The 14,331-nt window shown below is 42.7% G+C and overlaps 1 protein-coding gene and 1 pseudogene across 5 annotated transcripts in view; one reads left to right on the top strand and one right to left on the bottom strand.

The window, feature by feature from the left end:
• Nucleotides 1-541: 541 nt before the first annotated feature.
• ACTR3B (actin related protein 3B) overlaps nucleotides 542-14,331 on the top strand; it is a 103,940-nt gene continuing 90,150 nt past the window's right edge. For 3 of the 5 annotated variants that reach the window (XM_074378866.1, XM_074378870.1, XM_039472908.2), the window contains exon 1: nucleotides 542-619. In XM_074378866.1, coding sequence (XP_074234967.1) covers nucleotides 576-619 — 44 coding nt within the window. In that variant the 5' untranslated portion in view covers nucleotides 542-575. The remainder of the gene's footprint in view (nucleotides 620-14,331) is intronic. The other 2 variants (XM_074378872.1, XM_074378869.1) reach the window with 2 other exon arrangements.
• LOC101044846 (large ribosomal subunit protein eL29 pseudogene) lies at nucleotides 4,586-5,217 on the bottom strand (annotated as a pseudogene).

The following is a 14,331-nucleotide window of genomic DNA, read 5'->3' as shown; positions in this document are numbered from 1 at the left end:
GCCACGCAGGGAGGCAGGGACAGACTCAAGCCCTATCCTACAAGATTTTATAGTTTAGGAGGGGAGACAGACTACAAATACATAAATATAAAAATATAAACACTTTGCTTTAAGGGATAGGAATGAAACCAACAGATTGTTGAGACAGAGGATAAAGTACCGGTAGGGAACCTAGTCAGCGTGATCAGGAACAACTTCCCTGCAAGGTGACATTCGAGTCAAGACTTAAAGGATGAGAAAGGCGCCAAGCATCAGAAATGGGGTTACGTTCATGTAAGTCAGTTAAAAATAAATCCCAGTATCTCCAGCAGCAAGGATGGACGTGTGGGGCCAAGAAGCCTAGCTGCCAGCACTAAAGATGGCGCGCCGGGGAGGGTGTGGGCGGGGCCTTTGCGCGTCCTGATTGGCCGACCGGGGCGTGACGTCACGGGCTGGCCGCCGAACATCCGGGCTCCTGGCGGCGGCGCTGCGGAGGCTCGCGGGAGACGCGGCGCGCGGGGCGAGCGGGCGGCCGAGCGGACAGCGGCTGGGCGCTCTCGGGCGGCCGGCGGGGCCGAGCGCCGCGCGTCCCGAGCATGGCGGGCTCCCTGCCTCCCTGCGTGGTGGACTGTGGCACCGGGTAAGAGCCGCTCGGCGCCCACCCCCGCTCCTCCGCGGCCCCGCTCCCGGCTCCCGGCGTCCACCTCACCTGGAGGTCGACCTGCGTTGTCGCCCCGGGCTTGAGTCCCGCGACCACCCGGGCAGGTGGGGCGCCGGCCGCGGCTTCCGTCCTAGCCTTGCCTTGACGTCGTAAAACCCCTTGTTCTCCGCCGGGAAGGGCCACGAGAGGAGAAGCACGGAGGGGAGGGACGCGGTGCCCACTCTGAGGGAGCCCGGCGCTCCTCGCCTCCCCCCCGCGTGCCCGGGCCCCTGGATCCGCAGCCCGGCTCCGGCCGCCGCCGTGGTGGCCACCCTGAGGGGCACGGGGAGCGCGGGACCCCCTGGGAATAGTCGCCAGCGCGAGGCGCACGCTGCAGATCCTTTCACGTCACTCACCTGCTGCGAACGGTGTCCCTGCCCTCCGGCGTGCTCAGCGCTGGCCCTGGTTCTGTGCCCGCGTGTGCGTGTCATTCCCCCCTGGCTGCTGGTTCTTTACCACCTGCTTGTGGAGAGAATCGCATCGATCTCCCAACTTGACACCTTTCTTACTGCCCTCTCTGCTCTTTTCCAGTATGAAATGGCACCCTCCGAACAAGCTGTCGCTTTGGTTTGCATAGATTTGCCTTTTCGCTTAAAAATGATGTGTTTAAAAAGACTCCATTTTGAAAAAAACACCCTAAATTTGGGAAAGCATGTTTGTGGAATTGGGGTAGAGGTTTTTGTTTTTAACTTTTTGAACGTGACCTCTTTCGATGCCGTGAAGATGTTAAAGAGAGACCTTAGGAAATGGCCTGAAATATCAGTGGCACAAGTTAGCTGGTTGTAGTAAGGTGATGGCTGAATCCATTTAGCTGGCAGTTTGGGAATACAAGCTTGCCTGCTTGCATTTTGGATGTAGTGCTTAGTGAAATAGCCTGGAAGTAAATTTGGTCTCTTACAGATTTTTTTTTTTTTTTTTTTCCGAGAAGGGATTTTAATCGTTTTTGCCACAAAATGTTCCATGGCTTGTTCACCTTACCCTTGATTCTTTTCTACAGAAAAATCCACTTGGTTTGGTTTCCTTGACAACCTTGTGGGGGTGCTTTCTTTAATTTGCTACAGTCCATCTCCTACTGATAGTTCTTTCCTTTTGCTGCTGAAGCGACCAGAATTGGATGCAGGCTGGGAAAAATCTGCCTGTTTGCTTGTGTGAATTCTTTTTAAAATCGCATCGTGTCAAGCTCTATAGCTCTTTATTTTAGAACGTGCTTTTCTAACCTAAAACACAAGCCACAATCAGCGTTGTTAATACAACTTCCCTCTCCCAGTTATTGGCTCCCTTAACTCATGCCCTCCCCCCATGGGTTCACCCCATGTCTCCTCAGATCTGGTTTTGTCAAGGGTGAGACCAGCATGTGAAAATATTTTTCATTTCCACATTTGCATATGAGATTTTTGCTTTGTATTATTGGTCTTGCAGAGCGTGGAAATATAAAGGATTTCTTGGTAGAAGAAATAAAATAATGCTCACATAGTTGTCATTCTTTTAATATTAGTTAAATCATGGACGTTACTCATCATTCTTGCTATAAATACCCAAAATGTGGTGCTCAGTTTTGACCTTTTGAGGTAAGTGATTGATGTTACTTGGCTAACTTGGAGAGTCAGCGTCTATAGATCATTTATTTTGTGGCCCAAAGTTGTGCTTCAGACGTTGGTGTTAAGACTTAGAAACAGTGGCAGGGAATCCTCATGAATTCCCCATATCCAGTGTATGCCCAGAAGGAGCCTGAAAGAGCCCGAGGTTACCAGCTTGAGCACATCAATAGTTCTTATGTTTCCCAGAGAGCTAAAATGATTTTTGGATTGAGTTTTGCCTCCAAATAGGACAAAAAGTGGTAAAATTCAGATAAAAATAAGCCAAAGGAAAAGAACGAACCTGTAAAGTCACCCTACATTTGACCTTAGTCTTTCTGACAGCATCACAGTTATGTAATTCCTGTCATCAGAAATCAAGAGAAATACCTGTTTCTTGGGTGAAAAAAGCCTTTTTTGCAGTACCGAATTGTAAAAGAAACATTAATCATCTTGGGCACTAATGATTTATTGGACAGCATGATGAACAGTATTTTTTACAAATAAATTTCACCCCAGTATCTTTGAATTCTCCTCTGGTAAACCCTGGAACAAACTGAGCACTGGTGTGCTGGGGGCCAGGATAATATGGACAGAAGGATCTGCTGGATCCAAAAATAAAGCTTCGTCTATTTAAAGGGATGACTAGGCTGTGAGTTTTGAGAGAGTATTTCACAACTCCAGTCTCACTTCTCTGAGCCAGACTTTTTAAATGAAGTCTTTTGCATTTTTCAACTTATTTTGAAATAATTTCAAATCTACTGAAAGCTGGAAGAGAACAAAAAACTACTATGTACTCTTCTTCCAGTTTTACCAACTGTTAACATTTGCTTTGTCACTCTCTGTATGTCCATACGTGTTATTACTTGCCTGAACTGTTTGACAGTAAGTTGCAGACATCATATCCTTTTATACCGAAATACTTCAAAGTGTACTTTCTGAGGACGCATTTTCTCTTCTAGAATCACATAACAATCATCAAAATCAGTATATAGGATACTACTGTATATATGTTAACATATATGTTATATATAAAAATATATGTGTATATAACATATGTATATATAACATGTATATATAACATATATGTTAACATATATACAGTAATATCCTATATACATTACAGAGTCATGTGAATAGTCCCATTTATGTCTTTTATGGAATGTCACCCATAAAAGACCTCTCCCATTGAGCATCACATGTATCTTGTGTTTATTGTGTCTTTTAAATCTCATCTAATCTGGAATAATTCCTTAACCTTTTCTTTTGTCTTTCAAGATGTTGACATTTTTGACAGCCAGTTGTTACCTGGTGTTTCCCTGTGATAGATACAGGATATGCGTATTTGTCAGGACTACCAAAGAAGTCCTCTTGATCCTTCTTAGTGCATCCCATCAAAAGGCAAAGGATAGGGACTCGCCTCACTCACTTGGATCATTTCGATGTCCACGAAGTTTCTTCACTGTTCAGTTACTGTTTTACTTTGTAATTAATAAGGTTTCTTCACTGTTCAGTTACTGTTTTCCTTTGTAATTAATTCTCCCATTTGTGGGGAAATAGTTTATATACATACTCTATTCTTTTTTTTTGACTCTGTTGCCAAGGCTGGAGTGCAGTGGCATGATTTCGGCTCACTGCAACCTCCACCTCCTGAGTTCAAGCGATTCTCCTGCCTCAGCCTCCCAAGTAGCTGGACTACAGGCGCATACCACCATGCCTGGCTATTTTTTTGTATTTTTAGTAGGTACGGGGTTTCACCATCTTAGGCAGGATGGTCTCAATCTCCTGACCTCATGAACCACCCACCTTGGTCTCCCAAAGTGCTGTAATTACAGGTGTGAGCCACTGTGCCTGGCCCGTTGGTGATTCTTGCCTGAATTGCTTATTATGCCGATGGTTGCAAAATGGGTGATTTTTAAACTCTAGTATTCTGTCTCCATTTATTAGTTAACATTCTATCTTAAGGGAGAGCTTTTCCTAGCCCTCATTTGTTTGTTTATTGTCTGTGTGAGTTGGCGTTCTGTTCAGAGTTATCCATTATGCCATCCGTATTGTTGTCAGTGGGTTATTATCTGTTATCGCCACGATTTGTTTTGATGCTTTAATTGTCCCAGATTTGGCCATGTGAAGCTTATTCAGGCTGGCTTCCATGTTCTTTATTTTTTGTTTATTTTTTGAGATGAGTCTTATTCTGTTGCACAGGCTGTAGTGCAGTGGTGTGATCTTGGCTCACTGCAACCTCTGCCTTCCAGGTTCAAGTGAATTTTCCTGCCTCAGCTTCCTGAGTAGCTTACAGGGGCATACCGCCATACCTGGCTGTTTTTTTTTTTTTTTTTTTAACAAATCCTCCCTCAGGTTTATTTGTACAAATAGCACAGGGGGACCCCAGCCCCATGCAGATGGCAGCCCCTGGGGGGTCGCACCAGTCCTTCTGTGCTCACATTGGCAGAGATATCTACTCTGAAGCCTTTGTAGGGGCCTGGGCACCTTTGGGAGACTGAGCTGGAACTGAAGCTGGAGGTGCAGCCTGGGCCTTGTTTTGATCCTTGGCCTTGGCCTTGGCCTTTGGCCGGCAGAGCCTGAGCCCCTTGGCAATGCGAGCACCAGCACGCTTCCCAAGCTTGGGGTGGGCAATGTAGGCAAGTCGATCGAGCTTTTGGCTGACACCCCCCTTTGGGATCTTGGGCTTAACCTCCTTTGGCTTTCCGAGGGCCGTGACGGCCTCGGCACGTGCACGCATGGCCTTGGCCTTGCTGGCCTGTGTCTTCTTTAGGCCCTTCCTGCTGTGCTTCTTGGCAAAGCGCATGTTCCTCGGGAACTTGGGGTCCACCCCCTCAAGAGATTCGTATCTTTGTGATCGGGGTTTCTTGATACCATTTCTGTGCCGTTTTTGGGACTGGTTGTGTGTGGTGTGGTTCTTGGACTTGGCCATGTCTGCACCTAAGCTGAGCTTCCCGAAGTGCCTAAGACCGGAAGAGCGGCTGTTTTTTTTGTATTTTTAGTAGAGATGGGGTTTCGCCATGTTGGCTAGGCTGGTCTTGACCTCCTGACCTCAGGTGATCCACCCACCTTGGCCTCCTAAAGTGCTGAGATTATAGACATGAGCCACTGCACCTGGCCTTCCATGTTCTTTAGACATGTCTTCATTTTTTGAGCATTCCGCTGTTATCAAGAGAATGCAAGGATATCTGTTTGTATTTTTTGCCTGAGTATCTGTGGGTTAGATTTTTAGAAATGGGATTTCTGGGTTAGAGGACAAATGCATATGTAATTTTGCTAGGCAATGTCAAATTCCACTTGTTAGTGTGCATTCTCACCAGTAATGTGTGAGGATACTTCTGTCTTACAGACTCACCAATAGAACCTATTGCCATTTTGTAAATTTACCAGTGTAGAAGAAATGATAACTTAGTATTTCTGTTTTCTGTTGCTTTACCAGAATACCACACACTAGATAATTTATTTTATTATTATTATTGTCTTTTGAGATGGAGTCTTGCCCACTTGCCCAGCCTGGAGTGCAGTGGTGTGATCTTAGCGTGCTGCAGCCTCTGCCTCCCAGGTTCAAGTGATTCTCCCGTCTCAGTCCCTGCCTCCCCTCATTCCCCAGTAGCTGGGATTACAGGTATGAGCCACCACGCCTGGCTAACTTTTGTATTTTTGTAGAGACGGGGTTTCACCATGTTGGCCAGGCTGGTCTCGAACTGCTGACCTCAGGTGATCCTCCCACCTCGGCCTCTCAGAGTGCTGAGATTACAAGTGGAATAGTGAAGGTGACAGTAGTTCATTGGAGCGAGCATCCCCCAAAGTTCTACAGAATGGCTGAGGACTTTGATTGTACATTGGTATTTGTTTGATTTAACTTCTTTATTTTTATTTTGAGACAGAGTCTTACCCTGACCCCATTTCCCCTCCCCGCCCCCTTCAGATGGAGTTTTGCTCTTGTTGCCTGGCTGGAGTGCAATGGCGAGATCTCAGCTGTTATTGCCACGATTTGTTTTGATGCTTAAATTGTCCTAGATTTGGCCAAGTGACACTCATTCAGGCTGGCTCCTATGATCTTTATTATTTATTTATTTATTTTTTGAGATGGAGTCTCGCTCTGTTGCCCAGGCTGTACTGCAGTGGTGTGATTTCAGCTCAATCGATTCTCCTGCCTCAGCCTCCCCAGTAGTTGGGATTACAGGCATGCGCCACCTGAGCTACCATGCCTGGCTAATTTTGTATTTTTAGTAGAGGTGGATTTTCTCCATGTTGGTCAGGCTGGTCTTGAAATCCTGTCCTCAGGTGACCCACCCGTCTCGGCTTCCCAAAGTGCTGGGATTACATGTGAAAGCCATCGTGCCTGGCCTTTTTTTTTTTTTTTAATAGTCATTCCAGATATTGTGAGGTTCATTGTTACAGGAAGTCCCTTGCCCTCCCAAAAGCCACCCTACTTCTCTCTCAGGAGAATGGCCCAGTTCTCTCCCAAGTCCACAAAGCAGAGGTGACAGCATTGCTTTCATGTAAATTATATAATGCAGAATTTGAAAAAATCTCCTTAATGCTTTTTTTTAAAAAAATGTATTTTTAATTTTTTTCTTTTTTTTTCTTCCCCCACTCCCCAAAAATATTTTTAAGATAATTTTTTTTTTTTTTTTTTTTTTTTAGTGAATGATCAGCCATCATGGTTCCCATTTTTGTCCCTGGCTTGAGATGTATGAAGGCTTTTGGTTTCCCTGGAAGTGGGTGAAGGTAGGGAGGAGCCAGGGCATACCTGTATACTGACTTGAGACCAGTTCAGTAAAAGTGCACACCTTAAAGAAAAAAAAAGTTTATTTGGTTCACAGTTCTGGAGGCTGGGGAGTCTTAGGGCATGGTGCCAGCATCTAATGAGGCCCTACGTGCTGTGTCATCTCATGGTGGCAGATGGATGGGCAAGAGCGGGTGAGAGAGCATGAGAGAGGGCTGAACTTCATGTTTTAACAATCCACTTTCACGATTATGGTAAGAATCCTTGCATTTATTTTTTTCTGTCTCTTCATTTCTCTAACTTTTCTCTAGGGTTTGGTCTTTTGCTTCTTTTTTTTTTAGAAGTTCTTCATATATTAGGGTCTGTTGGGGTTTTGCAGACCACTCCCAGTTACAGTGATTTCCTAGGAGGAATGACAGGACTACAGTGAAAATGTACAAAGCAAAAACAGCCAAGGGAAAAGACATGGGGTGGAGCTTGGAGGAAACCGAGGCAAGCTCCCTGAGTCCTCTCCCAGTGCAGGCACCCAAGTTGCACATAATTCCTCCAGCATCAGGTTGTGACACCTCTTGTGCAATGCTCTGCACCAGGGAAGCTCCTCAGAGACTCACTGTCCAAGGTTTTCACTGGGGGCTTGTCATGCAGGCAGCCTGTGCATAGCACGTGCCAATCAGAGACAGTGTCTCTCCGTGTCCCAGAAGGAAAGCAAGGCATTGGCATAAACCACGTTGTTTGCCACTCTAGGGACAGTGAACTGTTAGCATTTAGGGAATGGTGGGAACCCCCAAACTCCAAGATCCTAGATGCCAGCTAAAGGCCATTCCTCTAAGCAGGACTTTCTAAGGGACAGCAGTCTCAGGTCCATTAACTCTTTTGCACATGGAGAATATTAACCCTCGGTATACGTTACAAGTATATTTCGCCTATTTATCATTTGTCTTTTACCATGTAGAGTTTGTTTTCTTTAGACAGTTGGATTTATCCATCTTTATTGTTTCTAGATTTTGAGTCATAGTTAAGAAAGGTTTTTTTTTTATTTCCAGGTTACATGGTGGTTTCTGTTCTTTTTTTTTTTTTTTTTGAGCCAGGGTCTCATTCTGTTGCCCATGCTAGAGTGCAGTGGTGCAATCTCCACTCACTGGAACCTCCACCTCCCAGGTTCAAGCAGTTCTCTTGCCTCAGCCTCCCTAGTAGTTGGGACTATGGGTACATGCCACCACATTGCAGTAATTTTTGTATTTTTAGTAGAAACGTGGTTTCACCATGTTGGTCAGGCTGATCTCGAACTCCTGACCTTGGGTGATCCCCCTGCCTTGGCTTCTCAAAGTTCTGGGATTACAGATGTGAGCCACTGTGCCTGACTGGTAGTTTTTTTTTAATGGTTTCATTTTTTAAATTTAAATCTCTAATTCATTTGGAAATTATTCTGAGATAAGGTATGAAGAAAGAACCCAGTTGAATCAGTTTTTGTGCATATGTGGCTATGGCTCTCCTGTTTATCAACATATTATGGAAAAAACCCAGTGACTGGAGATGCTGCCTTTTTCATGTGCTACATTTGTCTATGCAATCGTGTTTATTTCTGGATGGATTTTGTAATGTGTTGTGTTAGTCTATTGGTCTGTTCATAATAGCGCACTACACAGTTTTAATTAGACTATTTAGAATGATTTCATTTTTAATGATGCTGGCTTCCCCTACCCATCTAATTCTTTTTTAGGGCTATCCCATATATTCTTGCTGGTTGTTCCTCCAAGTGGTCTTTATAATCAGCTTCTCAAGTTCTGGGGGAGAAAGCCTGATGGCATTTTTACTGGCATTGTATTAAACTTAAAAGTTAGTTTAATGACTATCATCTTCTTTATGATACTGAGTCTTTCCATCAAAGAACATGCTTCATCTCTCCATTCGTTCAAGTCTATGTTGTGTCTTTTAGTACGTAATATTGTGGTGTTTCTGTAGGTAGATTTCTTGTTAACTTTATTTATATCTATGTATTTGATTTTTTTTTTTTTTGCTATCATAAATGGTGCCTTCTCTTTCATTTTATCTTCTGTTGTTCTTGAATATATGAAGACTGTTAGGTTTTTCATTCCTAGACTACATGCTGGTTTTTCATGGTAGTTACTCATTTTATAACCTTCTGCTTTATAGAATGCTCACGTTATTTGTATGAATTTTTCTCTTGATCTATAGGGATTTTCAGATATAAAAACTTGTCCTGGGGCCTGGCGCAGTGGCTTATACTTGTAACCCCAAGCACTTTGGGAGGCCGAGGTGGGCAGATCACTTGAAGCCAGGAATTTGAGATCAGCTTGGCCAACATGGCAAAACCCTGTCTCTTCTAAAAATACAAAAACATTATCTGGGCGTGGTGACACACACACCTGTAATCCCAGCTACTTGGGAGGCTGAGGCAGGAGAATCATTTGAAACTGGAGGCAGAGGTTGCAGTGAGCCAAGATCTAGCCACTGTAGTCCAGCCTGGGCAATAGAGCCAGACTCTGTCTCAAAAACAAAAACAAAAACAAAAATCTGTCATTGGCAAATAGAGATTGTTTTTCCTCTTCCTTTCCATTTTAGGGACTCTGCTTTATATTGACACAGTGCAGGGGCCAGTACCTCCAAAACAATGTTAATTTAAATCAGAGTGGGTTAGTGAACATTATTGTTTTATCCCTGATTTTCGTGGGATAGTTCTGGTGTGGGTTTCTTTCTTTCCTTTTTTTTTTTTTTCCCCCCATTTATTATGGTCTAAGAGGGTTTGTGAATGTTCTTTGTTTGTTTGTTTTTTGAGATGGAGTTTTGCTCTTGTTGCCCAGGCTGGAGTGCAGTAGCGTGATCTTGGCTAACTACAACCTCCGCCTCCTGTGTTCAAGCGATTCTCCTGCCTCAGCCTCCTAAGTAGCTGCGATTACAGGTGCTTGCCACCACACCCAGCTGATTTTTGTGTATTTAGTAGGGGTTTCACCATGTTGGCCAGGCTGGTCTCAAACTCCTGACCTCAGGTGATCCACCTGCCTTGGCCTCCCAAAGTGCTGGGATTACAGGCTTGAGCTATTGCGCCTGGCCTCTTTGTATTCTTAGAAAGAAGATAGAATCTTTATTTATTTGTTTTTTTTTGAGGTGGAGTTTCACTCTTGTCACCCAGGCTGGAGTGCAGTGGTGCAATCTCAGCTCACTGCAAACTCTGCCGCCTGGGTTCAAGTGATTCTCATGCCTCAGCCTCCCTAGTAGCTGGGATTACAGGTGTCCAATGTCATGTGTGGCTAATTTTTGGGTTTTTAGTAGAGATGGGGTTTCACCATGTTGGCCAGGCTGGTCTTGAACTCCTTACCTCAAGTGATCCACCTGCCTTGGCCTTCCAAAGTTCTGGGATTACAGGCATGAGCCACCACGCCTGGCTAGGAGATACAATCTTCGTAAGTTCAAAGTTTAATATATCTATGTGAACTACCTTATTAATGATATTTAGGGGTTCCATTAAAAAAATTTTTTTTTTGTCTACCTAGTCTGTCTTGGACTAGGAATGGTATATTAAAGTCTCCTGTTATTAGCGTCCTATTAAGGTCTCCTTGCATTTTTCATGGGTTCTGTTGCTGCCATATTGGTTATCCAACTATTGGTTATAACTTGTCTCTTCCCTAGTGTTGTTGATTTAGCATATCAAGTAGCTTTCTAATTGTTTTCTCAGCTGAGATCTGCTTTGTCAGATATCAAGGTGTGTGATCCCTGCTTGCTTCTCATTGTGTTTATCTGATATATATATATATATCAGATAAATATATATATTTGTTCATCCTTTTATTATCCTTTCTGAATTGTGTATACCCAAAATATTGTTTGATTTTGCTTTTTAGTCAGTTTGAAAATGTTGGCTTTTATTGGGTGACTTAAGCTCATTTATAATCATAGATAGGTGAGTTAAGCATATTTGTATGTATTAATATAATTGTTATATTTGGCCTCAGTTTTGCAATATTGACATATATATTTAAACATAATCTTTTGCCAGGTAGTCAGTTTTATTTGATTTATGTCTTTTTTGGTAGACTTTAGGGCAGACTGTATTTTTGTCTACTGGTTATCCTTATATATAGTCCTTTTATTTGTGGCTGTTTTCTGTTGGCTCCCAACTATGAGTAATCATGAAATTAGCTTGCATTTCTTTTTCCTGTCTTCCTTTCTCCCTTCTAGCATCTGATTTGGAAAAAAAAAAAAAAAAAGCCTTTACTTCTAATAAATAAAAATTATTAGCAATCAACAAGTTTATTATACTTTATGTGCATTCTTTTCATGTTGTGTGTATTGACAGAGGACAGAGCCATAAATTACTATACTTTTTCCCTTAGAACTGCCATAAAAGCTTCATTTAGGAAAAGTTCTCTGTAGCATTGATTTTACCATATGTCTTATATCCTTTTCACACTAAAAGATTCTTTAATAGTTTATTGGACATATGGTGCTATAAATACATACTCACGTAGCACTACTTCCTGGAACCTCCTTAAAATGAACAAAACTAGCCAAAAATGGAGAAGAAAACAGCTAAAATTCATATCACATTTTATGAAATTTACAGTGAAGTGTGGATCCATTTGCAGGAGGATACTGAGATGTGGCATTCCTGCCCATCTCTGGTTGGTTGCAGGCATCTAAGCATAAGTTTCTGAAGGTACCACTCAAAGTCCTTACGGCAGAGCTAGGAGCTGATTGATGAATAGATCGTTGCCAAAGAAGCGTTTTCTTGCCGCAGCCCCTTTCCATCCTAAAATATAGCAGGGCATGCTGGGCTGAAAGAGGGATCATGTAGTAACAGTGTCATTATGGTCTTTGACTTTGGGCCACTAAAGGAGAAAACCTGTGAGGATGACCAGGAATGTGATCAGGAATCTGACCAGAAATCTGATCAGAAATTGCTAATATGTAAGATAAGGCGTTTCCCCTTAAACCCACCTGTCCTCCACAATGAACTTTGGAATTAGATATATCTTCAGAACAAAGGATTTAGTAGAATTAGTGAGAAAGTATACCCAAATTCAGGCTCTGATTGCTCACTGTTCAGCGAATTATTCTTCTAAACAACCAAAGGACTACACAGCGATTTCAAGACAGTGTATTCAGTATCACTGTAAGCAGGGGGAAAAGTTGTTGTTGTTGATCAAGCAGGTCCAGGGAGATGTGCTCCCATTCAAAGCTGAGTGTGAAGCAGAAAGGACCCATCATGGGACTTACGCACAGAAAATAAGGAAAGAAACATAACAAGTAAAGATAGATGAAAAAGGATACTTTGGAAAGAGTATTTCAGTAATTAGAATGGAGTTTTATTTTATTTTTATTTTTTGAGACAGAGTCTTGCCCTGTTGCCCAGGCTCAATCTCGGCTTACTGCAACCTCTGCCTCCCGGGCTCAAGCCATTCTTCTGTCTCAGCCTTCTGAGTAGGTAGGATTATAGGTGCCCGCTACCATGCCCGGCTAATTTTTGTATTTTTAGTAGAGACAGCGTTTTACCATGTTGGCCAGGCTGGTCTTGAACCCCTGATCTCAGGTGATCCACCCATCTCAGCCTCCCAAAGTGCTGGGATTACAGGTGTGAGCCATTGTGCCTGGCTAGAATGGTATTTTAGATAAAACAAGTTTACTCTTAAGTTTAGACAATATGGGCTCAATAAAACAAAAGAGCAAAGAAGTAATTTTAAAAGATTAAAGAAAGCTAAAAGGAGGACATGAAGGTTGGCTGACATCCATAAGGAAAGAAATAGAAAACGGATCATTTCAGGAATGAAAAGCATGTTGGTGTAGTACCAGTGCTTCTGAAATCTCTGACATGGAGGATCAACTTCCTGAAACTACATAGACTACGGTAGGGAAGAACAAAGAGGTAATGGTGATTGGAAGCTGTGGGAGACAGTCCAGAAGGAATCTGCTGTAGTCAGACCTAGTGTTCCTGAAGAAGAGAACAGAGTGTGTGGAACAGATGTAACATTAATAAGTAAAAGACAAAGTTTTCCTGGAGTATAATGAAAGATCATGTAATATTAATATAAGGACTCACTGTGAACTGGAAGAAATTCACTGAGTCATTAAAATGGAAGCATATCCTGGTGAATTTATAAAACCTGAATGATAAAAGAATCCTATACATATTTAAGCAGGAGAAAAGCATCCAGGCCACCTATAATGGAAAAAATAAAATCACCTTAGTTTTGGGGTGTTCAGCAGTGTAATGTGCCAAAAGATGATGAAGCAATGCTTAAGAATGTAGGGAGACTGGGCACAGTGGCTCATGCCTGTAATCCCAGCACTTTGGGAGGCCAAGGCAGGAGGATTGTTTGAGTCTGGGGAACATAGCAAGACCCTGTTTCTACCCCTTCCCCTACCCAAAAAAAAGCAGCCAGGTATGGTGATGCATGCCTGTAGTCTCAGTAACCTGGGAGGCTGAGGTGGGAGGATGGTGTAAATCTAGGAGTTTGAGGTTACAGTGAGCTATGATTGTGCCACTGCTCTCCAGCCTGGGTAACAAAACAAGACTGACAAAAGAAAAATCAAAAGTAGGGGAGTTAGGGCAAGAAGGAGACAATATGATTAGATTGAAATGTCATTAAAATTCAGCATAATATGACATTTACAAATGCGCAAAAGCTCAGGAATTAATGGCATTCATAAACCTCTCTAAAAATCTATTTGCAGATATAACTCAACCAACTGAAAGATGAGTCAGTGAGGACTCCACAAATGGAGAGTTTGAAGTATAAAGATACCAGCTTGAATATTTGAATAATCTTCCTTGAAGAAATAAGCCAGAAGGCCAAAAAAATTGAATAAATACTGACTCAACCTTAAAAATGTCAGCATAACGATAACACGCCATAGCAACATTTCCTGAAAGTCAACAACATCCTGGGGGATTAGGTTAGGATTGGGCTGGGGATGGGGAGTGGGAGCAGGAGATACCTTTGTGCTAACTGTTCTATCTTTCAGAATATGTAGTTAAGGAATACTGTTTTATTTTTTGAAATTGGTAAATTGAGAAGGCTATTATGCTAAAAACAGGCTTTGTATTCCTTTGAAATGTACAAATTGAGGGAAGAAAAGCAATAAAATAAAATAGATGGTGGAGTGAAAGGGAACAGGCAACAATGAGGAATAGTACAGAAGTTAAGCAAGGATAGGACTGTTTGTTGCACATGAGACGACCTCATCTGGCCTGGACTCAGCTAAGTCTGCTTTCTGTACTGAACTAAAACTGTACACATAAGTTAGTCACTCAGAAAGTAAAGGGATAAAAAAAATTCAAAAAAGTTCATAAAAGGGGCCAGATGTGGTGGCTCATGCCTGTAATCCCA

Source organism: Saimiri boliviensis, chromosome 10, assembly GCF_048565385.1.
Source record: "Saimiri boliviensis isolate mSaiBol1 chromosome 10, mSaiBol1.pri, whole genome shotgun sequence".
Taxonomy (NCBI): domain Eukaryota; kingdom Metazoa; phylum Chordata; class Mammalia; order Primates; family Cebidae; genus Saimiri; species Saimiri boliviensis.
Note: the sequence above shows the minus strand (reverse complement) of the source record. Positions and strands in the feature narration are given on the sequence as shown.